This window comes from Ovis canadensis, chromosome 3 (assembly GCF_042477335.2).
Source record: "Ovis canadensis isolate MfBH-ARS-UI-01 breed Bighorn chromosome 3, ARS-UI_OviCan_v2, whole genome shotgun sequence".
Lineage (NCBI taxonomy): Eukaryota > Metazoa > Chordata > Mammalia > Artiodactyla > Bovidae > Ovis > Ovis canadensis.
In genome coordinates this window covers 85346035-85373773 of record NC_091247.1, presented here as the reverse complement: position 1 = coordinate 85373773, position 27739 = coordinate 85346035, and the positions used below count along the sequence as shown (strand labels likewise).

At 35.8% G+C, this 27739-nt stretch overlaps 1 protein-coding gene across 2 annotated transcripts in view; it reads right to left on the bottom strand.

Moving 5' to 3' along the window:
• Positions 1-336: 336 nt before the first annotated feature.
• Positions 337-27739, bottom strand: part of SOS1 (SOS Ras/Rac guanine nucleotide exchange factor 1) — a 129568-nt gene continuing 102165 nt past the window's right edge. Inside the window, exons 16-23 of one of the 2 annotated variants that reach the window (XM_069583495.2) lie at positions 24950-25112; positions 24329-24446; positions 15865-16037; positions 15542-15658; positions 12250-12514; positions 7928-7972; positions 6185-6303; positions 337-5275 (exon numbers count right to left, since the gene is read on the bottom strand). In XM_069583495.2, coding sequence (XP_069439596.1) covers positions 4784-5275; positions 6185-6303; positions 7928-7972; positions 12250-12514; positions 15542-15658; positions 15865-16037; positions 24329-24446; positions 24950-25112 — 1492 coding nt within the window. In that variant the 3' untranslated portion in view covers positions 337-4783. The remainder of the gene's footprint in view (positions 5276-6184; positions 6304-7927; positions 7973-12249; positions 12515-15541; positions 15659-15864; positions 16038-24328; positions 24447-24949; positions 25113-27739) is intronic. The other variant, XM_069583496.2, reaches the window with a different exon arrangement.

The following is a 27739-nucleotide window of genomic DNA, read 5'->3' as shown; positions in this document are numbered from 1 at the left end:
CCTGCCTTTCGAGGAACTGTGGTATCTTAAAACTTCTTTTAGGGAATACAAATGCCTCAGCCCTCCCTCTGCAACTTATCCAAGTAACACCCAAGGTCACTAAAGCACTAATTTTCATCCCAATGTCCTCCCACTCACTCTATTCATAGAGTGTGCAACAGGAGGAAGTATTCAACTGCTTTTATAATACTGTGATACAGAAAAAAGCACCTCAAAGCAAAAGCATGATTAAGAGCAAACTATTTCCACAGAGTATGAGCTAAAATGAGAGTCACTGATGACATTAAAATGTTGCTCTCTAAAATAAACACATGCAAAAATAATACACGCGTGGGCTATGTAAGGCATTTTTCTTTATTATTTTTCGGTTTATCTTAGTAATGCCAGAAAAATAACAGCCATTATTTTCACTTTAAATGCAAACCAAATACTGCTGCACACAGAGTACAAAGATTACCTACGAACATGGTTAGGTACAAAGGCCGTATTAGATGTGTAGACTGCACTTTGTTTTTACATCAAAGTAAGACTGACAGAGCAATTTTTTTGACAATTATTTTAGCAAATAACCGTGCTACTAAACAAAGGCAAATACACACATATATACACAAACATGTTTCAACTAAAGTTATTCGTGTCACTTTGACAAACAAAGGCTTCTTCTCTGGTGGGTTTCACCAGATGTTTGCACCCCAGAATCCCCTGCCCTGATCCCGCCCCCAAATGCTGACTTGATCTGAAGAAAAAAATTAGAGATGTTCTTAATTAAAGGCACATTTGGCAGCTACTGAAAAGTGGCATGCATCTGGCACAGGTGCGCTCTCCCTAAAGCCACACGTGTGACTTCCATCTGCTATGCATCTTGTTTCTTTGAGTGGTAGTCCAATGTGATCCACCTTTAGCTAACTTGCTCTGTAATTCTGCAGCAATTGGCTACTTAATGCACTATTTTCATTAAAGGCAAAAGGGAAATTTGCTCACAGTTGACAGAAAATGCACTTTACGGTGTCAAAAATGGAAAATAAGGCATGAAATTTACAAAACAAGTTACAAGTGCTTTTGTTCAGATTTATCATATAGACTTCATGCTTTTCTTTAACTAGAGCTCAAAATATTTCATTGGCTCATGTATAAAGGATTATGAAATGATTTTAAAAGTAATGAGATGCTTCAAAAGAAAAATATTGAATAAATAAACTAAGTCACCACTTTCCCTTATAAATAATTTTACTGCATAATTCTTTCAGCCAAACTGGTTTTAACCCTGTGATGCTTATTTTACTGGTAAAGATTAATGTGCAACTCCATAGGACCTACACTTGTACAACAGTCATACAATATAGGTTAAAAGATAAGTGAACCTACCTATAGCAGCAGAATACCAAGAAATAAATGGTTTATTCTTTCTGAATCTGGAGGGGAAAAAAAAATAGGTTTTCCTCAATATGTATAACACTAATAAATTGGAATTCTCCCCCCCTCCATTGGCATTATGTTTTGCTGAGCCACTTAAAAATCTCAATTTAAGCTGTCATTAAAAGACAAATGATGAGGTACATGATTAAAGAGAGCTAAATTTGAGAATTAAGACAAGATAGTGATCATAGATACCAACTAATTTTTGGTTTAATTTTGAATGTAGGGAAAAACACATTAAGGAATTTGGAACCACAGTGTAGCCTCCAACTGAAAAAGTACAGTTCACTACACTGTTCTGTTAACTGTAGTATAATTAGGGTGGCATGCTCTTCACTAAATTTAGAATCATTACAACATTCTTGAGTTGTTAGAGCATAGTAACCTACTGAACACATAATCTGATATCCAACAACCTTTAATTAAGCAAACTTTTGATGTTTATACATTTCCTGATCATTCGTGGTCTTAAAATACATTTGGAGATGTGGAAAGAGTAAATAACCTGTCTTTCAATAAATTTAGAAACATATACTTTATTTGTTCCTGTTTTTAAAACTACTTAGATGTGAAAAGCCTCCCTTTCTATTATATTGGTTATTGGCCCATGTAGGTAAATTCAGCCTTGAAATATTTTCACTTTGTTGATCCAAAGATAATGAAACAACTAAGAGCATTTCCATTTCTAAAAGAAATGTTCCATGTTTTGGAATGTGATTTAGGAAAGTCATGCTGCACTGACTGTCTTGTAATGTCCTGAATTCAAAAGCAGAATTTTGTGGTGATGCATTTATCTTCTCAGCCACTTCTTGTCCCTGGATTAAGTAGATTTCAGTTACTACAAAGAGTAAATCTGCCAGTGAGTTAATGCTTCACATGTGAAGAAAGCAAGGATACAGTTTTCTCACTACTGTTTAAGGGCATCCAATTGAAATTTTTCTAACCAGTTACCACTGCAGAAAATATTTTGACCCCACTTTTATACTTCAGAGTACAAATATCCTCTATCCACAATGCATATACAGCTGATGCACAGTGAAGCGGTCGCCTAGAACCACCAGGGTAAAAGAATACTTCCCTTTGGAAGATTAGAACTTCAAATCTGAGTCTTTCTTCTTTATGCAATCAGGAAGGTTGAAAAGAGGTCATTACCTTATTAGAAGGCTAACACACTGGCCAGAGGGATACTGAATGGGCTCCAATGTGACTTTTCTCAGGTTCTCATTTGGAGTTAGGGTTGGGGTAATTAAAGAGAAGTGTGCATAAGACACATAAAGGGAAATCCTAGGGATGATGAGGCTGGACTAATAAAAAGTCATGGAAATTCTGGAATGTGTATTATGATTAACTGTAGCAGCACTAGTAAGTAGGCGTAGATAAATACTTGTTGAATGAATGGTCTTATAGATGCTTTGCAAACAAGAGTGGATTTGAAATAAATTTTGGGGGAGACTTTTGAAAGGAGACATTTCATAAAAGTGGCTACCCTAATAGGAATGGTACAAATATTAAAAACAAAGGATTCAACTCTAATAAATAAATAAGAAAGAATATGACAGGATGGATTGCTTAATGATGATGCAACCAACATTCTGGTCTTAAAGGACTATATATTGTACTATTGTGATGTACATTTAATGCTGTAATAAATATCACAGAAAATTATTAAAGTACTAGGTTTCCACCATGATGCAGCACTTCTAAAAATGCCTCTAATGGCATGGTTAACAGAACTGCTGAAATGTTACTTCATTATTCAGAGGACACATGCAGATACAGATGAACTGATGACTCTCTAAGGATGGAATACTGCACACTTCACAGATATTATAGTGGAGATTAATAACATTTTTTCTCTTCAACAAGTTGCATGCATTTCAGTCACAGTATTGTTAGACTCAGAAGGTCAGTACATAGGTTTAATGAATAATCCATATTATGCTATTAATGATGTAGGTAGATGTTCTATTACGAATAGTTCTGATAGAGCAAAGACCTCAGGCAAGGTAGAATGTTTAATATAAACTTTAACAAACTGTAATACATGTTACCTAGGAAATTAAAAACCTTACAAAGCTCTGCTTAAAAGATACCCATCCTATTCTAACCAAATATTTTCCTACATGCTGAACTGCAACTTTAGACCATTCTTTTAAGAGGAATACACACATCCAGAACTAGAAACCAAGGCGTACCACAATACGTGCTTTTATGCTTAGTGTTGTGTGTGTGTGTGTTTCAACTGAAAGAAATAAGAATCAACCATTTTCTCCATATAATAATTTAATATATGCCAGCCAAACAAAGTATTTGTATCTTTATTCAATTAAATTAAAACAGACCTGCCAGGTATATTATATAACATTCACTATATACACATGATTTAGGCAATGCAAGGTAATTCTAGATATGCTGATCACTCAACTATTAGTCAAACATGACCGGTGTCAGCGACACCCAGCAAGTGCTCCTTTCCCACCGGGTGACTGCACTTCCACAGTATGGTTAGAGGGACAGCTACAAGCCATGACATGGATTACCAGTAAACTTCTGTGGGAAAAGGGGGGAAATGACAATCTAGCATAAAGATTAACAGTCTCCTAAATGTAAATCATATGCTTGACAGTTACATTTTTAGAAGAGTTCTTCTGTCATTGTTAATGACACAAAACTTCGTTTGAAGGCAACACCACCACATTCTGTTTGTGTAGGGAGGGTGGGTAGGGCGATGCTCTTAAAATTGGCATAATTATTCTTAAAAAAAAAAAAAAAAAAAAGTACCTCTTTGGTGAAGCCTCGGTACCCATTCAATTCACTGTAATAATCTGTAAACAGGACTGCAGTATGGTGCTGGGCCTTGATTCCAACAAGGGCAGGTACCACAGCCTTTCCTCACAGTCCTCTGAATGATTTTTAAGAAAATATTCTAAAGTAGGACGAGTAAAAGCAAAGGAAAACAAAGGAGGATTTGAAGATCCCTGTTTAAGATTTCTTTTTAAAAAGTGCATAATATTTTGAATTACAAAAACTGTCATCATGTGGGCCTGCTGGATACTAGACTGTTTTCCATCCCTTTAATGATAAAGATCACTTCACAAAAAGAGGACTCCTGCTTACTGGCTGGCAAAAGGTTCCTTTACTTGATTTTCCGGTGAAATCAGTTGTCCACTTCCTCTAGATCAACTTTTCCATACTCACTTTATAATTATGTCCATGTTAAAATTCACTGTCTTATGACTGCATCTTGAAGTAGAGTCGTTAGTGTTTGGAGTTTTCATTTTAACTCCTCAGTGCTGGCACGTTCAGTGCATCCATCGCCAGCAATGGATCTGGGGCTAGGACAATGCACATCCTGATCCAGAGGAACTCAGGAAGAATGGGCATTCTCCAACAGTGGTGGTCCATCTCTGTGCACGGACGGGTGGGTGTGCTCCCTTTTGTAAGTTTTTGGAGGGAGTTTAGGGATATGCTGAGAAGTGCTTTGTCGTGGAGGAACAGGCGGCCCAGCAATGGAATGGAGGTCCACTTCTTGTGTCAATGGTGGTGACGGCAGATGCCTTCTTGTTCCATGAGGAGAAGGTGTTTGAGGAGGAGGTGGTGTAAAGGGAGAGGGGCTGTTTGGGAAGAAGGCATTACTATGGTCACTTTTTTTGCCCAAAGGGGGAGGTTGGAGATGTAGTGGTGAACTTGAGAAAACATCAGGTGTCCTCACGGGTTCTCGTGGAGGTAATAAGGGAGGGCTCTCAGGAGGGTCTGATATAGAGGTCCGGTCTGATATTGAATACCGTGGTGAATAGGCTTTTGACGTGGGTTGCCTAGGAGGAATTGCTGGGGGGCTGTCCAAATGCTTAGACATCATCTAACATAAATGGGGAAAAAAAGACATTTATTAACAACATATGTAGCACCATGAATATACTAAGAATTAAGCTGGGTTTTCAAATACGTTATTGGAAGAACTCTAGGTGTGGATCAGGGAGTTTTGCCATATGCTTTAAATTGGAGGTTATGGCAGTTCATCCATTAAAAAAATTATTTTTCCTTCAATGTTAAGTTTTTATTCTTCTCAAAATTTTGTTGGCTGATGCTTACCTATCACTCAATCTAATATAAAATCATTTCAATTTAGCATGTTACCTATCAATTTTATAATGTTAAATTTACTATAATAGCATTTCATGGTATTCTGCAAAGAGTTTTCCCCTGCCTAGGTGCTCTGCTCTCTGGACACTTTGATACCACCGAATCATGTTAACAAGTTGGCAAAGAAAGAAATTTAAACAGGTAGGAAAAAAATAGCTATTATGAGCTGTTAAGGTCTCTTCTGACCTGGAATTTTCATGAAAATCCCACTTAAAAGCCTGTCAAATTCACCTGTTACAGGCTTAGATATGTAACATTTAGCACTGAGATACAGTTTCATTTAAAACGTGCCTTCATATACAGCTTCAGATCTCTTTCTTTTTAAAGAACTGCTTGAGACTACATTACTCTTAAATTATAGGTTAAACTTGTGGGGGTTTTTTTTGACAGTACCCATATTTAGATTTATAAGTATTTTGAAAACCTACCAGAAAACTGCTTTCAGAAGAAAGGAAATAAACATTACTGAATGGTAAACCCATACTTAATTCTGGTTTAAACTCTATTAAGCCCCAGTACCCTGAGTATTAACCTCATTCCGTTAGAACTCAATGAGAGATGAGCACTTGATTATAATGGAACTGCAATGACTCCAGTCTCCAGATAACCAGATGTTCTACTTTACCTTAGATGGTGAAGATTCTGCTGGGGCAGACTCTGGCCGTCTTCGTGGAGGAACAGGAGGGGGGACAGGCACTTCATCAGTGCTCTTGGTTAAACTTATAGATGATACTGAAGCAGATCCTGTAGGATGGTACAATTTTGAAAAGCTCACAGGAATTTTATATCATCAATCCTGCTTATATTTATTAAAAGAAATGTACAGAAGTATCAAAAGCAGTACAATAAAGCAACACCCAACAGTACTTCCTTTATTAAAGCAAACTGCTATAAAAGCATGCAGAAATTTCTCAGCAGAGTTTTCAGAGAAAAAGCTGTCTAAGTTATTCTGTTGTTACACTTCTTGAAGAAAGTAACATTTCCATTGTTAATCTATTACTGGAATTTTCTGGGAGAGAGCAAACTATTAAAAACTTTTGGAATGGTAATTTTTGTTAACCTTTTATGATGGGTTCATTTCCCACCCCGCCCCCACCACGACTGTAGTAGTATGGAATTTCCTTGGCTTCACTGGATAGTCTTTGGGAATACTTTCTGTTCTTAACCACTCTCTCCAATGTCTCTCCCTGCCATCCTGTCCTGGGGAGGGATCTCTTCAGTTTGCTTAGGTATCAGCTCTCCTTGGTGGGGAAGCAAAGTCAGGTTCATCACATTCTAATCCAAAATTTTTCATTGTGATGAACACATTTAAAATGACTGAGGCTATGCTGATAATAAAAACAGAAATTACACTAGAATCTAGTGAACCTGATTTAGGAGTAAACTGATGAACTGGCACTAAAAAGGTAAGTAAAAGCCTCTAATTGTAACCTATCTTACAAACATTTATGATAAGGGCTTAATATAGGCATATAAATAACTACACTTTGAAAAACATTAATGTAAGTTAACCTGTACATCAGCACAATGAAAAAGATGTGAAAAAACACTTAAATGATCATTCAAAATTGTATTTGGCAGGTTTTCTTTCCTTTAAACACTGACAGTTTAAATTTTGTCAATTAAATGTTATAATAAGATAGAACTTAGAGTACTTTGTGTATTGATATTATTTAAATAAGCAACATTCTGATCACCTACCTTTCTTCTTATGAAACTTTGTAAGTTAGCTTATAACACTATTTTCCATTACATACATTCTGAAATCATTTGTATGAAGGACAGCAAAAAACAATCTATTGGCTTAAAATTTATGGGATAGTTGGTGAGTTGTTAGTACTTTAAAAACAAACACCTACACTGGAACTTTATTTTGCTTGTCAGTGATAAATATTTAGGTTGTATAATACAGATAGTCACAGTGATAAGACAGCTATTCTAAAGTCAAATAAGTCATTTGCCTACAGCCTGTGCTGTCCCCAGCCTAAGTGTATTGTGTGACTTAGGACACTGCATGTAGCTGCCAACATTCTCATATGCGCATGCATGCTCTTGCCTTTTTTTTTTTAAGTTGGGCATTAGAACTCCAAAGTTGGAAATGAGAAATGGTTAAATGTGGAAGCCACCCATATAATAATGTTGTTTCAAAAGAGAAGAAAGGTTTTACAAAAAGCATGAGAATTATATAAGTTTAAGCAAATCATTTATGATCAAAAGATAGTACAAGTGAAGGCCTCACTTCTAAGATGCTGCAAAGCAAGGCACCAGTGCTGCCAGACCCAAGACGAGTTTTAGCAGGAAAGGTTACATTTGGTTTAATTTTTAAAGCCAAAGCAAAAATTATGAGTTTTAAACCAAATATACTAACTTGGGCCATGGGGCAGTGTAACTTGGATAAAGACGGTATCGCTGCCTGTGAAAGGAAACAAGAAAAAGTAGATTTTTTTCTTTCAGAAATATATTTAACTCATCTGTAAAAATTTATTTATAATAGAAATGTTATTTCTGTCATTCTAGTTTTAAAGAATGATAGAACAGTTTAGCAAAAGCTCATTACTACTTACTTTTGAGAAAAAGAATTAAATTGCATTAATATCATTGGGAATTTTGAAGATTCATTTTAGATTCACTATTTGATATCATAATAATTAAATGAAAAAGCATTCATGAGAAAACTACAATATCCTTCTATTTTAATGGAAGACTTCCAAAAACTGTATAAACCCAATTTGAGCAAAGAATTCAGTTGGGCATACAGAAATATGTCGTTCACTAAGGATTATTTTTAAAACCCAAACTTGTGAAAATAAGTAGTAAATAATGAATTTATGTTATAAAAATACCATTATTATTATTAGTAGTATATATATATACCTTAGAAAATGTTCTTAGGGCATGTGTTCATCACAAAATAACGATAGCTTTGGAAATTACAACAAGCTGAAAGTGATATAGCTTTTCTCCTTCTATATTTTTAAACACTTAAAATATCATTAAACATTTTTGGTGCTTAGACACATTATTTATACAGGAAACTGATAATTTTTGAATATCTAATTTCAACACTACTAATTCTTTTAAGAAAAAAATTGAAAATTATAAAATGCAAAGCCCGGAGAGCATTAAAGTAGAAAAACTGAGACAAAAGCTAGAGGATCTATACTGGTTCTAAATCAATTCAGTCGTTTAGGTTACACTGCCTCATATCACCAACATACTGAACAGATCATATCTAAGAGGCTAAAGCCATAACTCTAGCATGAGACTGAGCTGATTAATTCAGGTTTCTCTCTCTCGTTTTTGCACAACAATCACTCAAACAATCAGGGCTGTTGCTTTTTCTAGCTTCTTTGGTCAGAACAAGTATAATTTTAGGTCCTAGGTTTAGCTGGCAGAACCATTAATTTGACTGCTTATACAGATACAGTGTTTTTGTTTCCCAGACAGCCCTGATTTTAAATAACACAGCCTACTACCTTCTTTCCATATGTACTGATATTTATTTGGAGGCTACGTTACTGAGGGTAGCAATCCAGCGAATCCTAGTAAGTTAGCTCTCAAAAGATTAAAATTCACTTTTATACTTTTGACGTTAAATAATGCTACTGCTGTGTCAAAGATTCTCTTCACTACAAATGAGATTCTCTTCACTAACATAACAGGGGTTTACAGGGAGTATCTGCTCCAGTGCTTACTACTTATGTATTTTCCACTTTTTTGGAAAAGAAATAAGTATGCTTTTTGGAGATAAGTGTCAAGAACATGGTTGTATACTTAGTACAATATAGGAGTAAAATCAAAACATAAGCTAAGTTGGTAGCTGCCAACTGCAGGCTTTTAGAAAGAATGATTATACCTCCACATATATACTTGTGCACACAGTTGTAGGCTGGGCTTTGGTCTAATGTATATACAGCAAAGGCTTAGATTTATGTGTAAACTTGGGGCACTTTTCTGATTTGTCACTTCAAACTAATTGCTTAGTCTTACTGCCTGGAAAATGCTATAAAAAATTCTTTGAGAATTATACATTATGTATCTCAAGAAATATATACTAGGAATTCTTATCAGCTGTCAGATTTTTTTTAAATCTCTCAGTAAGATTGCAAGCCTTACAAGAGAAGATATGTCCAAGCTTATTTAGCAAGAAATGAGATATTGACAGATATTGGCTGAAGAAATTAATCTTTGTTTTTAAAGTAAATTATTTTGGGGAAAAAAAAACTAAAAAAAAGCAAAACAACTACTATAACTGATCAAAAAATTCTAGTCAAATTTCGTCTTTTGAAAACCTTAAGCAATGTCTTTGCTTTGCAGTGCCTTTCTGCCTCTTCGTACTGAGTGGAATATGTCCAGATGACTTAAAAATGTAGGTGCAGCAGCTCTTTCCTGCCAGGCCCTGAGGACAGCAAGGAAGTAGGTATTTGGTGTAGCGGCAACACAATGAGTGCCAAGTTGGATGCGCTGGTGACCACTGGGCCCTCCCCCCATTAACACTAGCAGATCTGTTAAGCAGAGTGGGGTCAAAAGCAGATAAGGACCTTTAATATCCTTAGGTGAGCTTTAAGGAGGGGATTAACTGGGCCTACAGATGGTTTTATATTATACTGGCTTTCTTAATTTCAAAATCTGTTATTTTCAGTTTTTAACAGGTGTTTCCTTTTATCACAAAGAGAAACTGAAAAAATCATCAGGGATAAGATTACAAAGCCTAATTCCTGCTACAGTGGTTTCTTTGCTTGTCCAGCTAATTTAAGTTAATATTATTCCACTGCCGCATATGAGAAAACAATGATCCAGAGCACTGCATTCCAAAATGACTCTTTTCCCCTGTTTGACTAATCATTTAAAGATTCAGCACTAGTAGGGAATGTAATATGTATCTCCTGTTTCTCCACATCTTTCATTTTTAGCTACTTAAATAAGAAAAGCAGAATTTGCAGTCGGTGGCTTTCAGGTGATTTCAATAATTCACTCACGTGGAAATCTTTATAACACATATCATAGTCATCTGCTCGAGGAAAAAACCTCTTCAAACAGTTAAATGGGTCATAATAAATAATAATTTTAAGTCAGGTATACTGTAAAAAGTGCTGGTTTTATTTTATTACTTAATTTAGGAGGTTGGCAAGTTGGGAAAACGGTAATATTTTACCTGGTTTTACTTATAAAAAATATCTGACAGCCTACTAGTAACATAACATGACTTTGTAATCTTCAGTAGCCAAATAAAGCCAAGATGTAGTAATTCTTAAAACAAACACAGTTTATGTGGTAGAAAAGATAAGACAAACTGATGGATAACTACAAATACATATTCAATACAGGAATAAATAAGTAGCATTCTGGACCAAATCTCAAAATAATAGAACGCCATAATTTTTTTTTTAAACAGATTTTCTGAGTTGGAAAAAATCTTAAAAATCTAGTTTAATCCACAGAAGGCACCAAAAAACTGTTTTATCTAAAATCAGAAGGCTCACTAGCAGACTGAGATGACAAACTAGGAGTTAGGACTCCTATGTCAGTGCTTAACTACCTCCCCAACAATGTCAGGATGCCTCTCAATATCGGATTTTATTACATCTAATATTAGGGGAGAACTTGAACTATACAATGAGCTAAGACAGCCAGTGGAAAGAACATGTGGAAGTGGTGTGAAAGGGTTAAAAGCAACTGCATTCAAATTCTAATTTAAAAATGAATTAATGAAAAAAGGTTCTGAGATCTTAGTAGAGCTTTAAAGCTCAATATGAAATTGATTTTAAAAATTAATGGTAACAGTGAAGGTAGCCTCTCAAAGGGCTAGGCTGGGCTGTACAGTTTGGTACCCATTAGCCACATGTGGTTATTAACTGCTTGAATGTGGCTAGTTCAAATTGAGATCTGTGGTAAGTATAAAATACGTATTGCATTTTGAAGATTTAGGACAAAAACTGAGATTGTAAAATATCTCAGTAAATTTTTATACTGATTTCATGTTTAAATGACAACATTTTGTATATACTGGGTTAAATAAAACATTATCAAAATTAATTTCACTTAATTTTTGCATTTTAAAAATGTAGAAAGAACATTTAAAAGTCTCATATGGGGCTCATATTATAAATATTTCTATTGGACAGCACTGATTTATAAATAGGAAAGGATGAGCAACAGTGTGCAATCTGTGAGTTGTATGGCTGGGCTTGAAACCACAGGAGTTTATTAGGATGCTGTCGACTGAACAAGGGTTAAGTAGAAGTGTGAATTAGATACACTGTAAAATTAAAAACTAAAGGATTTGGTGAGAAAGAAATCAAGTAGTGAGCAGTTTCAAATATAATTTTGGAGGAAACATTTAAAGCATCAGATTGATTAGTCCATGCAGTTTTAGCAGTTATCTTCCTTTCCTCTAGAAGTCAGAGAGGCATTTTAAAATTCGCCAATTGAAAACAAATGCTCAAATGAAATTTCAATTACCAATTTAATCACCAGGCCTATCAGTAAAGTGTAATACATTTAAAGAGGGCTGTTCTAATTTACTTTATACTTTTATAATAATATATTTGGAAATGATATGTGGTTTACCTACAAATTTACCAAAAAAAAAAAATATATATATATATATATACACACACAGGTTCTTTTTTACCTGTAGTACATATAACACGAACAGTTACTTAAAGCACTTAAAACGTGAACACCTACTTGAGTGAAAAGGGCTTGAATGATCAGAATCAAATACGCTGCAAACATCTGTGGTACTAGAAGCACCAGAAGCAGGAGGAGGTGTTAACGGTGTTCTTGGAGAATTTGGTGCAGATGCTGTACTTTCTGTTTCACTTTCAGGGATCCTGCTATAACTAATTTTCCTTGGCTCTTGCTGCAGAGGTGTGGGATGTCTCATAGTACCTGGTCTTGGGTTTGATGGACGAACACCAGGAGATTTTAGGGGATAGTTGTATTTTTTTGGCTGTAGATATATCAAAAGAAACACAATACTTACAACACCGTTAACAGAAAAGAAGGTTTTTCTATAAATGCCTGGTAGAATTTGATTAATATCCAGAAAAACCATAAACCACTAATACTGATTCAAATCAAAGTATCCAAGTTAAAGAGTTAACACCCCATTTCCATAAAGCCATGGCTATCTAAATTAGTAGGGAATGAATTTCTTTAAATAACTGAATTTTAATCCTATAAATACCAGAATATTTGTTATTTCAATATTTCTGATGGAAATCTTTCTAAGATACAGTGAACATTTCTCTGGCTTTTAAAATGGACTGTGCAAAACTAATTTAATCTTGGGAGGAAAGCCAGACCGTTGGTTTGAACTATGATACCTTCAGTTCAGTTCAGTTCAGTCACTCAGTTGTGTCCGACTCTTTGCGACCCCAAGAATCACAGCATACCAGGCTTCCCTGTCCATCACCAACTCCCAGAGTTCACTCAAACTCATGTCCATCGAGTCGGTGATGCTATCCAGCCATCTCATCCTCTGTCGTCCCCTTCTCCTCCTGCCCCCAATCCCTCCCAGCATCAGGGTCTTTTCCAATGAGTCAACTTTTCACATGAGGTGGCTAAAGTACTGGAGTTTCAGCTTCAGCATCAGTCCTTCCTAGGAACACCCAGGACTGATCTCCTTTAGGATGGACTCGCTGGATCTCCTTGCAGTCCAAGGGACTCTCAAGAGTCTTCCCCAACACCGCAGTTCAAAAGCATCAATTCTTTGGAGCTCAGCTTTCTTCACAGTCCAACTCTCACATCCATACATGACCACTGGAAAAACCAGAGCCTTGACTAGACGGACCTTTGTTGGCAAAGTAATATCTCTACTTTTCAATATGCTATCTAGGTTGGTCATAACTTTTCTTCCAAGGAGTAAGCATCTTTTAATTTCATGGCTGCGATCACCATCTGCAGTGATTTTGGAGCCCCCCGAAATAAAGTCTGACATTGTTTCCACTGTTGCCCTGTCTATTTGCCATGAGGTGATGGGACCAGATGCCATGATCTTAGTTTTCTGAATGTTGACCTTTAAGCCAACTTTTTCACTCTCCTCTTTCACTTTCATCAAGAGGCTTTTTAGTTCCTCTTCACTTTCGGCCATAAAGGCGGTGTCATCTGCATATCTGAGGTTATTGTTATTTTCCCTGGCAATCTTGATTCCAGCTTGTGCTTCTTCCAGCCCAGCGTTTCTCATGATTTGCAACCAGTCTGTTGTTCCATGTTCAGTTTTAACTGTTGCTTCCTGACCTGCATATAAGTTTCTCAAGAGGTAGGTCAGGTGGTCTGGTATGCCCATCTCTTGAAGAATTTTCCACAGTTTATTGTGATCCATACAGTCAAAGGCTTTGGCATAGTCAATCAAGCAGAAATAGATGTTTTTCTGGAACTCTTGCTTTTTCAATGATCCAACGGTTGTTGGCAATTTGATCTCTGGTTCCTCTGCCTTTTCTAAAACCAGCTTGAACATCTGGAAGTTCACAGTTCACGTACTGCTGAAGCCTGGCTTGGAGAATTTTGAGCATTGCTTTACTAGCATGTGAGATGAGTGCTACTGTGCGGTAGTTTGAGCATTCTTTGGCATTGTCTTTCTTGGGACTGGAATGAAAACTGACCTTTTCCAGTCCTGCGGCCACTGCTGAGTTTTCCCAATTTGCTGGCATATTGAGTACAGCACTTTCACAGCAACATCTTTCAGGATTTGAAATAGCTCAAATGGAGTTCCATCACCTCCACTAGCTTTGTTCGTAGTGATGCTTTCTAAGGTCTACTTGACTTCACATTCCAGGACGTCTGGCTCTAGGTGAGTGCTCACAGCATCGTGATTATCTGGGTCATGAAGATCTTTTTTGTACCTACAGTTCTTCTTTGTATTCCTGCCACCTCTTAGTATCTTCTGCTTCTGTTAGGTCCATACCATTTCTGTCCTTTGTTGAGCCCATCTTTGTATGAAATGTTCCCTTGGTATCTCTAATTTTCTTGAAGAGATCTCTAGTCTTTCCCATTCTGTTGTTTTCCTCTATTTCTTTGCATTGATCGCTGAGGAAGGCTTTCTTATCTCTCCTTGCTATTCTTTGGAACTCTGCATTCAGATACCTTACTATGTGGTAATACAGTGATGCCATCAGGATTATTTATAAATGCATTTTGTAAATACTATTTATAAATGCATTAAATTGCTTGAGTTCTCACCTGTTTATGCTAGTTTTATGACATTTTTTTTTCTTAGAGTGATTGTTTCTCAATGATGTCAGTGTATTTCACCGGAGTAGACTATATAGCTATTTTCAATTTTCTGTTTTTAATCTGTCTTTTGAAATTGTTTTAGTCCTTGAGAAATTTTCTTATAGAGTAGCTTCATTAAGCTTTAGTTCACAGACAGTATGAAATTTATCTTGGTTACTTAGAAGCCATTTATGTTTACTTCTTGATTCCTGACTTTCTTATGAATAAGAGAGATTATATTCAGAACAGTGAAATGATGATACTGGACATAAATTTGGTCAGGCACTTACAAGTAATAGGAAAGAATGGAAATTTTGTTTCCCCCTCCAGAAAGTATCTTTTGCCAAACCTGTTATTTTTACAGCTAATGATTTATAGTTAAAATTCTCATGTCATTACTTTCAAAAAAGTTGTAAGTACATATATTTGCTATAAGTGAATCGATATAAATCAAATTTCCTGCCCTTAAAATAAATAATGAATAACATTTTTCTTTGTCAAAACAAAACAAAAACTTGTACCTTTGCCCAACTTCTTCATCTACTGTATTAGGATTTAATTCACATTAATGTTAGTGTTCATTTACTTGGAACTAAGTGGACTAATCCTGAGTGTATTTATTAAGGACTTATTCATTATTTTTATCCATTACACGTGCACTTCCTCCCTGAATGCCTTTATAGAAAACTATAAACCACCAGATAGATGTAGGTAACAACTGCAAAAAAAACTTAAATGTAAAGGAAATAATATGAATGCTTACAAATCTTGGAAGAGGCTTAGGGTTTCGTGGTTCTATTTCTAGGGATTTGTTGAAAAGATAATCCGTAAATTCTTTTTCCATGCTATTTCCCATTGGATTCAAGTTTTCAAAAAACCTCTAAAATAAATACAAAGAATTATTATTGTTAAATAATTTAAATTCAGTTTAAAAGTCATGAAAATAACTTAAAACATTTTAACACAAGAAAACTGGAATTATTTAAAGTTTTATTTTCCTTTTTCTCTTCTATGAAATAAACCTGACTCATATCAGGTGGTTATAAACTTAATCAGAAATATGTATCCTCAAAGAATTCAACTTACTTTGATATCTGACTCTACTCGTAAACAGTAAGGCTGATTTTGGTACTGCTGGATCTCTCCTGTTATTTCTGCTACTTTCCTCCTTTTGCTAAAGTTTATAAGCTCTTTTCCATGCCGTTTTAGGACCTCAGGGTTGCCTTCTTCTGTTTTCAAGATATTAGTGAGATAAATACCTGGAAGATATAATGAAATTATTTCAAGGATAAAAATGTAAAAGGCTAGTTTTTTTCTTTTTCAGTAATTATATTACACTGTACCATCTCAACCATCATAACTGAAGAATTAAAGCACAAATTTCCACTCTATGAAAAAGAACAGGCTAAGTAAATATCAAGAGAAAGGGAGACCAAGTTTAAGAAAATTAATAGATTTATAAGAATAATAATCAATTTTCCATCTCCCAACCATAATGTTATTTGACATATGTCATGGTTTTGTTAATGGAACTTATAAGAATAAGCCATCATTTGACACATATTTTTGGCAAAAGAGGAATATGTTAAATTCAGAGAATCATATTTTCTGCATAATTATCTCTTGGGGCCCTCAAGAGGTTATTAGGATTTGTAATTCTGAGGTAGTACTGTTTGGATAGGCTTACTCATGAAAATGTGAAATGATCTGCAATCCTATCAAGTACAGGACTGCACATAATTTATATTCTGGTCTTCAGTATTTCTAGAATTATGGTAACCAGGTAGAGTTCCTGTTTCCGCATCACTGCAGGCTGTGCAATGGATGAGGAGGAGAATGAACAGAAAAGCAGGCTTTTTAGTTCCTTTCTGTTCTAGAATAAAGGTTCTGGAGCCAGCTCTGCTGCTTTCTATTTTTGTGATCTTGTACAAGTTGCTTAACCTCTGTGTGCCTTGGTTTACTCATCTGGGAAATGAGGATAGCAGGGTTGCTGTGTGAAACATTATGAGTTAATTTATCTACAGACTTAGAATAGGACCTGACAAAAGTAGATGCTTAATTATCTATGGTTGTGATTGTTGCTGCTGTTGCTGCTATTCTTTCCCTATCCTCTTTTGTCTGCCTTTTCCTCTCAAGTACTGACTATGATGCGTGGGGGGAAAAAAGTGTGTGACTATGAGTTCATTCACTCAGTACACATGTACTGAGTCTCTGCTGTATGCCAAGCACTGCTTTAGGTACTGCAGACACAAAGATGAACAAGATACACAGTTCCTCCCTCAAGGAGTTCACAGCTTTGAATGTGGGCTACTACAGTACGATTTGGTAAGTGCTATATTAATTAGTACTAATGCATAAGATGCTATGAGAGCACAAACAAGGTGTGCCTAACTCTGCCTTGAGCTTTTGGGAGAGAAAAAGCCATCATGGATTAAAATATGTTTAAAGTAAGTCTCAAAAAATGAACAGAAGCTTAATATGTAGAGTAAGATAGCAGGGTGTTCTAAGCAAAGCAGCCATATGTTTGAAGCCATTGGTCTGTAGTGAAGCTGGCATACTTAGAATTGGCTAGACTTTAGGAGTTTGGTGTGTGGGGTGGAGGAAGAGGGGCCGGAAATGAGGACAGGCATAGACAAGAGGTTAGTAGTTCTAATCCCTTCTCCGCACTATACGTTATGTACTGGATGAGAATGAACAAAGTAACAGGCACTTTCCTTCTAATCAGAGATTAGTGGTTCTAAATGAGTTTGTGGTAGAGGAACTGCATGGCTTGTGGGATTCTAGTTCCCTGACCAGGGGTAGAACCCAGGTCCTTCGCTGTGAGTGCAGCAGAGTCCTAACCACTGGACCACCAGTGAATTCCTGAAGCAAAACTTTTAAATACTAGAATTTTTGGCTATCTTCTTCGAAAGATTACATGACTCAAAACCAATAGTGAACAAGTTAGCAATAATGAAATATGATAGATATCAGTGCTTGTCTGGTTCTACAAAGTATTCAGTTACTAAGTGTATTGGTTACTTGGCTATTTCTCAGCACGACCATGTGTTCTAATAAGTCCAGGCTCTTCTATTTTTCTTATCTCCTATCACTGACTCCTTTACTTGCAGTCAGTTATATTCTCCTTTACACTAAGTCACTCCAGTATTCTTGCCTGGAGAATCCCATGGACAGAGGAGCCTGGCGGGCTACAGTCCATGGGGTCACAAAGAGTTGGACGCGACCGAAGTGAGTTAGCACACACTGCACTAAGCTGCACGATCCACTTAGCTCAACGTTCAGTCTGACAAACGTCCATGACAGTACACATGATTAATGACAGCCAAAATCAACGTTCCATATTCCACACTGGCCACAAACTGACGGCCCGATTGTGAAGAGTTTGTGGGTCAGGAAGAGCTCCCCCTTTTTTTTAAATTAAAGAGCTTAGACTTTATCCACTAGGTAATTAGGAGATTATAGCATCTTCACATTCTAGAATGATTTCTCTGGAGTTAAGAAGGAGTTAAGACTAGAAGCAGGAAGCTCAGTAGTCCTCGGTGAGATGATGAGGGTCCACAGGCATAGAGTGGCGTGCATAAATATTTAAAAGGTAGAGTTCACAAGAACTGGTTAACTGGTTTGGGCAGAGGTTGGCACAGTGAGAACGAAGACTCTCAACTTTGTGTTTGATGGTCTGACTGGGTGATGGTATAATGACTGGCCTGGGGAACATGCGGATAAGAAGTTATAGGATATTGTAGGTGTTAAAAGTATACTTGAATTAAGTTGTGAAAATGCTTACACGTAGCATTTTGAGAGAGTTCAGAATAAAATTTGGAAATTATTTTATGATGAATAAATTGCTAGTTAAAAGGAGAACAAATGATTAAAGACATGGTGTTCAAATTTTGTTGATCATAAACTATCAGTAAAAAATGTTTAAGCAGGCATGTTTGTTTATATATATATATATATATACACACACACACACACACACACACATATATATGATAGAAAATGTACTGCACATATATATATGACCTGAATATTATAAACTGTTAAGGCTTAATTAAAAAAAAATCATTTTACATAACTGCTCTGAAGTCGGCTATTGTAGGGAGAGGAAAAGCAGAGCATTATGACAAATAATGAAGGTGGTGAGGTTTCTGGGGAAAAAGTGGCTGCTCAGGGTTCCCACCGGAGAAGGCAATGGCACCCCACTCCAGTACTCTTGCCTGGAAAATCCCATGGATGGAGGAGCCTGGTAGGCTACAGTCCATGGGGTCGCTAAGAGTCAGACACGACTGAGCGACTTCACTTTCACGGCACTGGAGAAGGAAATGGCAACCCACTCCAGTATTCTTGCCTGGAGAATCCCAGGGACGGGGGAGCCTGGCGGGCTGCCGTCTATGGGGTCGCACAGAGTCAGACACGACTGAAGCGACTTTGCAGCAGCAGCAGGGTTCCCACAACACTTTGTTGATGCTCTGACTTACATGTTTCTACAACACAGTGGTATATTTACTACACAGCACTGTAACTTATTTTCCTGCTCTTTCAAGGGAGCTTATTGAGGATAGGACTATGTTTTACTTGTCCTTCTATTCTCAACACCTAGTCCTGGTTCTGGCACATACAGGCATTCAACTGATGTTTCTGAATGAATAAAAGCAGTATATTATTTCAGAACAGAAATGAAAGCATTTGCAAACTAGAGCAGGACACAAGAGACATATAGTCAATTCTAAAATGGCAGGAAAGCAAGAGTGGAGATGAAGCAAACTGACCAGAAACAGGGGTAGGCCACAAAATTAAGGCTGTGTAAAAGGAAAGAGCAGAGCCAAGACTATGGGCTTGGAGTTCTGTTTAGAGAGGTGAGACCTGGTTGAGGTAGGAATCTACTGCACATCCTATTACCTGAGAGGAAATGTTAGGCTGCCCATATATATGCATTCTATCTGTGAGTAGAACCTTTTAGTGTATGGAGAAAAATTGGGATGTAGACCCGTAGCCTGGCGTAACCTTGGAAGGAGAAACTGCCTGATTTTTATCATTCTGTAAATAGTGCAGTGCTAGCCCAAAAAAACCTGAGTAACAATTCTGATAAGATGGTAAAGAAAGCAAGTGTCAGGTAGATACTACCCTTGACCCTCTTAATAGAAGGGAAAAATCTAGTAACAGGGACCACAGGATATCACGAGTAGCATGTCTATAAGTTCAGCAAGTGTACTGAATGACTATGTATATTTCGTTCTTTTCTGAGCACCTGACCTAGTTCCTGATACTTAGATACTCAAGAAACATTTGTAGACAGGTTGAATGAAATGAACATCAGACCTAAGGTCCTTCTTAGGTTCCTTTGTTTATGAACTGGCACCAGTTACCACACTTAAAAGTAAATGCATAGACTTCACTGTTTTATCAGGAAGAGAAAATAAATGAACTCAACAATTTTATCAAGAATTTATGGGGAAAAATCCTTAGAAGACAGAATAAATTAATAATGATTAAAAGTCATAAATGACATAAAACTATAAAATCAGGGAGAATAATTATGTTTCAGCTTTGTTTTGAAGAAAAACTCAGTATGTAAAACAGTAAAAATAGAAATGGAAAAATATATTGCAAATAGGAGCAAATTCAAAAGTTTCATTTTAATAGACAGAATGCTAGTACTTTAAAATACCTAAACGAGACAACTGTGTAGCAAAAAAAAAAAAAAAACAGAACTAAAACAGAAAGAAAATTAGGGAAGAAATGAAAATGTTATTATAGAATTACATGATACAAAAGATTCTAGGCCCAGATGGTTTTTCTGTTGGAATATTTCAAAATTTAAAGGCTAGATCATTTTATGACATCCTGGAATAAAATAATATGGAAAGCAACTAAACCTCTGTTACAAAGTAAATATAACCATAACAACACAAGCTGATAAATATAGTACAAGAAGAGAAACCACAGAACAATCTCATTTACAAAGATGGATGCAAAAATTCTAAATAAAATGATAATGCATAGAATTCATTTGTATATTTAACAGGTTAGTAAACAGAAAGTTTCAGTATTAGCAAACCTGTAATTTTAATTTGTTAAACAAGAAAAATCATTTGCTCTCAGATAGAAAATTACTTAAAACAGTAAATGTATATTGCCAATAAAAACACAGTAGAAAACTATAAAGAGAAATTTTCTAAACACAGTAAACAACATCGAATCAAGCAAACAGCAAAATTATACCTATCCCTGCTGAAATGGAGATTAAAACAGAACTCCTTATTTTTATTATCATTTAACCTTTGTTTGTTTGGAAAGTTATTAATGCTATAAGGCTTAACACAGAAATAAGATCAAAGGAAGAGCCACTATTATTATTCTAGATATGAGTAAATATTTAGAAAATCCCCTGAAATGAATAATTCCTGGAATTAAGGGAAATTGACTATTAAAAAATAAATACCATTCACAATTAAAAATACCTAAGGAAAAAACTAAATATCATATATATACCTCCTTTCCAAATTAATTGAGAGATCATTCCACCTGTATTTTGGGGAATCACCCCCTCATTCCCAAGTTCATTTGGAAAAATGAAGAGACAAAACTGGCAAAGAAAATACTGAAGAAGAAACAAAGACAAGCCAACTTTATCATATATGACAATATTTTAAATATAAAGCAGAATTTTTGGGTTTTTTTGGCCCTGCTACTTTGGCTTCTGAGATCTTAGTTCTTCCACCAGGGATCAAACCCTGGGGCCCTGGCAGTGAGAGCTCCAACCCGAACCACTGGATTGCCAAGGAGTTCCTTACAGCAGGGTTTCTTGTCCTTGGCACTACTGACACCCTAACCACTGGACTGCCAAGGAATTCCTTACAGCAGGGTTTCTTATCCTTGGCACTACTGACACCCTAACCACTGGGTTGCCAAGGAATTCCTTACAGCAGGGTTTCTTATCCTTGGCACCACTGACCTTTTAAACTGGCTATTTCTTGTTGTGGAGGGCTGTCCTGTGCACTGAAGAATGTTAGCAATATTCCTGACTATATTGAACAATGAAAAAAAATGTCTCTAGACACTGCTAAATGTTCCTTGGAGGGCAAAAACTGCCCTGGCTGAGAATCATCGATTATAAAGTGCCAGTCATTAAGACTGGGGCACAAGGATAAGAAGTTAATGGGATGGACCTAGAGATTATCGTACTAAGTGAAGTAAGTCGAACAGAGAATGACAAGCATCATATGATATCATTCATATGTGGAACCTAATTTTAAAAAAGATACAAATGAACTTATTGACAAAACAGAAACACACATACAGATATTGAAAACAAACTTATGGGTTATCAAAGGGGAAATGCTGGAGGGAGGGATAAATCAAGAGCTTGGGATGAACATGTACACATTACTATATATGATAGATAAGCAACAAGGACCTATTGTATAGCACAGGGAACTCTACTTAATATTCTGTGAAAACCTATGTGAGAAAAAGATCTAGAAAAGAATGAATATATGTGTATGTATATAACTGAATCACTTTGCTGTATACCTGAAACTAACATGGCACTGTAAATCAGCTCTACTTCAATAAAATTAAAATAATATAAAAAGAATTTAATGGGGAATATTATTTTTTAAAGAAGGGGGTACAATATGTCAATGGGAATAATGAAAACTTATTCAATAAACTAGGGTCAACAAATAAAGAATTGGTGGAGAAATAAATTTGAGTATTTCATGATATCTAAAAGAGATTTTAACTTGATTAAACAGTTAAATATAATTTTATAGGTCAAGTCATAAAGCTACGAGAAAATATGACTGAATATTAAATTTCTAAACTGGAAGAACTTCCTAAGGTTAGAAACAATAGAAATCATAATGGGGAAAATGAACAGATTACAGAATTTAAAAAATACTGTATTTCAAAGAATAAACACCAAAAGGCAGATTGGTAAAAATATCTAGCTCAAGAAATATCCAGCTAGATATAAATTATCTAGCTAGATTGGCTTTACAGCTCAAGAAAATATTCTCAAATCCATAAAATAGGCATAAATATGAAGATATTCATTATAACATTATTTAGGAAAGCAAAAAAGATAGATACAACACACACGGACACGTCAGGGTAATGGTTAAATAAACTGTCATAACAACTTTAAAGAACGTCATGTAGCCATGAGAAATGGTAATTATGAAGACTAATAAAACACCATACATTTGGGACATGGTAAGTGAAAAAAGAAAACCATGTATACATGTCACACAATTACAACTATATATAATATATACAGGACAAAGACTAAAAGGAAATACAAAAATGGTTATTAGAAAGCCTGAACAAAGATGTTAACTGAAAAAATACCAGGACATAACAATGTTACATGCAGTATAACTTAAAACTATATAGGAAATATACAAATAGAGATAAGGGAAAGGCTAGAAGAAAATATACCATATATTAGAAGATTAAATACCACATATGTAATTGAGGTCATAATTTTTGTAAGTATTTATTTAGAGGAAGAATCACCAGAGCATACATCCCAGCACAGAAAAGAAACCAGTGTGGAAGAGATACTGAATATATAAAATACAGGAAATAACTGATGGAATAAGATAGAGAAACCTATCAGAAGGGAGAAGATTTAGATGGATAGTAGGTTTCAGTCTTAACAGAAAGAAAAGGCACTACTTTGCTCTTGTGCAGAAGAGAGGGAGGGGAAAAGAGTAGGTAAAATTTTGATGTGTAGAACGTGTGGGCCCTAAGGCACATGATTTTTAGCCATGTGAAAAAAACTGTATATAAGAGGCATAGTTATAAATATGGATAAATATGGCCATGCCTTTTCTGCAGAGTGTCTGTGAAGTCGCTCAGTCGTGTCCGATTCTTTGCAACCCCGTGGACTGTAGCCCACCATGCTCCTCTGTCCATGGGATTTTCCAGGCAAGAGTACTGGAGTGGGTTGCCATTTCCTTCTCCAGAGGATTTTCCCTACCCAGGGATCGAACCCAGGTCTCCCGCATTGTAAGCAAGACGCTTTACCGTCTGAGACACCAGGGAAGTCCTTGCAGTGTCTGGTTTACTAAAAGTCAGTAAAAGACTTCTATGAACATTAAAGACTTCCCTAGTGGCTCAGATGGTAAAGTGTCTGCCTATAATGCGGGAGACCTGGGTTCAATCCCTGGGTCGGGAAGATCTCCTGGAGAAGGAAATGGTAACTTACTCCAGTATTCTTGCCTGGAAAATCTCATGGACCGAGAAACCTGGAAGGCTACAGGCAATGGGGTCGCAAAGAGTCGGACATGACTGAGCGACTTCGTGAATATTAAAATCGAAGTAAGCATTATACAATACTGAATGGTTGCCCATTATGGAAGTAAAAAGTAGAATGTACATATTTGGTTAATCTTAAAGTCCTCATAGAGAAAAATTCTAAGGGGATTCAGGTGCTAAATATTTGTTAAGTATTTTCAGCTAGTATATTAGACATGTGTATACTCAGTCACTTAATGAAAAACTGTCTTAGAAACATGATAAAAATTTAAGAAGAAATGCTCACCAAAGAAAGGCACACATGGTGGATTAATAGACCTGAGTTTTGCCAAATATTTCTTATAGTGATCTTCACTTAGTTCATGAGCTTCTTCTAAAATTTTCTTTTGGCGACTTGGTATTTGCTACAAGAAAAAAAAAATTTAGGGAATATAAATTTAGAAAAGGAATCACAGATTTTGCCCCAAAATGCCAGGCTTAAAGTAAAAAAGCCCAAACACAACAGTATCAGTTTGACTCTAAGAATGATAACACTGTTTCAAAGAGACTATCTTCATAGACTCTAGTAAAATCTTAAAAGAAAAAGTGTGTGTATGTGAGAGAAATCTGGTTTATCTTGCCATTCCTCAATTATCTGAGCATTTTATTATACATTGTATTACAAATCAGATGCTGAAATCTTTTTCTTCTAACTTAGGCTAGGACCTGTGAATATATTTTAATGAGGTTGCCTAATTCAAAAACAGCACACCAATTCAATAAAAAATTTAGATAATTACATCATTTTGGCTGTTACTGAAAAGACAGATGTGTCTCTCAAAAATTAAAGATCATAATTGTTAAAATCCTGACCCTTAGAATGGGGAATGGAAGTTCATTTAAAAAAAAAACACCTATGCAAACCTACCTCGAACGTGTGGTCTAGTCTGTAAACAGGGGATGAGTTCATAGCACTGACAACCTCAAGGACACCATTGAAGTTGTTGAGCTCTTGGAACACTTGTAGAATCTCAATTATTCGACTCACCACAGCTACTCTTTCTTCTAAGTTTTCAGTTTCTACAATACATCTGGGAATCAAAGACAAAAAGTGAATTAAAATATTTGTAGTTTTCCCAACAAAGGTATGATTTAAGGAATTTACCAAATAAAATGGACTGGAGGGCAGCTACAGTGTAACAATAGAGAGTATGTATTCAGGGTGGCAGGTAAATAGTGGGTGAATAGAAGAGAAGGAAAAGCTTTCAGTCAGGCATGTTGCTCTTCTTGTTTTCCAGACCAAATCAGTCACTCATTTTTCCTACTACTTTGGTGTGTTTGCTCTCAGCATTGGAGTTCTCCTAGGTGGCTGAGCAGGTAAAGAATCTGCCTCCCAACACAGGAGATGTGGGAGACCTGGGTTTGATCCCTGAATGGGGAAGATCCCCTGGAGTAGGAAATAGCAACTCACTACAGTATTCTTGCTAGGAAAATCCCATGGACAGAGAAGCCTGGTGGGCTACAGTCCACGGGGTTGCAGAGTCAGACAGGAGTGAGTACGGGCACAATCAGTCTATCATTTTGTTGAAAGGATGCTGGTCTTCAGGATGTGGGTGTGTTCTAGGGAAATTTATTCTCAAATTTTGTAATTCTCTGACTCTTATTCTTCATCGAATCATAAGATTTTAGTGATTAATGCTCAACTTCTTTGATATGTAGGAATAATTAGCTACATTTCTAAGAACAGCTCTTGAGATAACCACTATAATGCTAAAAAGTAACTTTTACAATTAAGCATAAAATTTTAAAAATCAGAAAGAATAAAGAAGACAATGAAAACAAAAGCTCTTTATATTTAAATACCAAGAATCCTTGGAAAGTATATATATCCAAGTAAAAAGAAGCTATGCTCAAAAAAAGAATTCCTCAGTGAGCATTTATTCTCTATTTCTAATATTTGAGAGCATTTTTTATCTACTACTCACTTATCAGTGAAGAAAATAATATTTTAAACTTGGTTTTCAATGGCTGTTCTGTCCTGTCTGACTTTTTGCAACCCCATATACTATAGCCTGCTGGGCTCCTGTATCCATGGAGTTCTCCAGGCAAGAATACTGAAGTGAGTAGCCATTCCCTTCTCCAGAGGTTTTCAATAATGTAATATTAAACAAATCAATCTAGGAAAAAATAAAATACACATATGGAAAAAATAAATATAAACTAATATTAAATATTAACAAAAATGTAAAGTTGCAGATTACACTATTCTCTGATGAGGCTGATCTAACACTATGAAAAAAACCCTGCAAAATTATCAAAATAAACTTGCCTTATTATCAAATTAAACATGTTTATGCATTAAAACATTAGCTAGATGTCTATAAATATATCATCTATTGGCCAACTAGTTATCTGGACATTTTAAAAGGTATGATACAAGTATAATATATTTACATCTTTTAAAAAACAATTTTAGTTGATATCAACTAGGTATACAACCTGAGATCACCCGTGGAGCTTTTGTAAAAACCAGGTAAGTCTGAGCGATTTCAATTCTAATGCACATCTATGGCCAAAAACCACTGCGGCAAGTGAATAAGAACCTCTTCCACTGAAAGGCGGGAACTGGAACCCTTATACAGTGTTAACGGCGAGAATGCAAAACAATGTAGTTGCTATTGAAAACAGTATGGCGGTTCCTCAACAACAACAAAAATTCAAAAATAGAACTTTCCTACGATCAGCAACCCTGCTTCTAGGTATTTATCCAAAAATACTGCAATCAATAATTCAAAGAGATATTAGCACTCCCATGTTCATTCCAACACTGTTCAGAGTAGCCAAATACAAAACAAGAAATAGATGTACAATGGAGTATTATTCAGTCTTGAAAAGGAAATGCAAAAATGAACACCGAGGACATTATGCCACGTGAAATAAGCCAGTGGCAGAAGGACAACTATTGCGTGTTTCTACGTATATGAGGCATCTAAAAAAAACATATAGAAGCAAAGAATAAAATGATGGTTCCCAGGGGAACCAGGAAAATGGGGAGTTGCTTATCAATGTATAAATTTTCATGCTGATTAGCACTTATTTACACAAGATAAAGAAGTTCTAGAGATGTGCTGTACAACATTATGCCTATAGATAACAATATTGTATTTATACATTGAAAAAAACTTACCACAATTAAAAAAAACAGAAAGAGAAAAGAAAAAGAAATGGCTGCCTTCTTAGCAATCTATTAAAAATAGGACAGAGATGGAAATTATCTGTAGGTCTTATGAGTTATGTTTCCTCTTTACAGACATAACTTTTAACTATTATGATGGAAAAGAGCCTTTGCAATTGAAGTATAGTTATTTGAGTTGATAAAGAAGAAATCAGGAAGCAACACTTAGAGGGCAAACTCCAAAGTTTTACTTTTTAGAGGCTAAGAAGTAATCATATAAATAAAAGGAAGTCCTGACTTTCAGAGGAGTTATTTCTCTTTAGGAATTGCTTTCTGGTCTTTATCCACACTAAAGCTCCAGTCATTCCCTTATGTCACTGGTCTCTTGTTCTGATAATGCCTATATGATCTGTGCAAATTTCACATCACCCTTATAAAACGTGGGTCAAGATCATAAAAAATATGGCCAATACATAAAACTCTTATTTCCAGTTCCAATTAAAAAACTGTATTGAGATTCTGGACTTCTGATATGACGAGAAG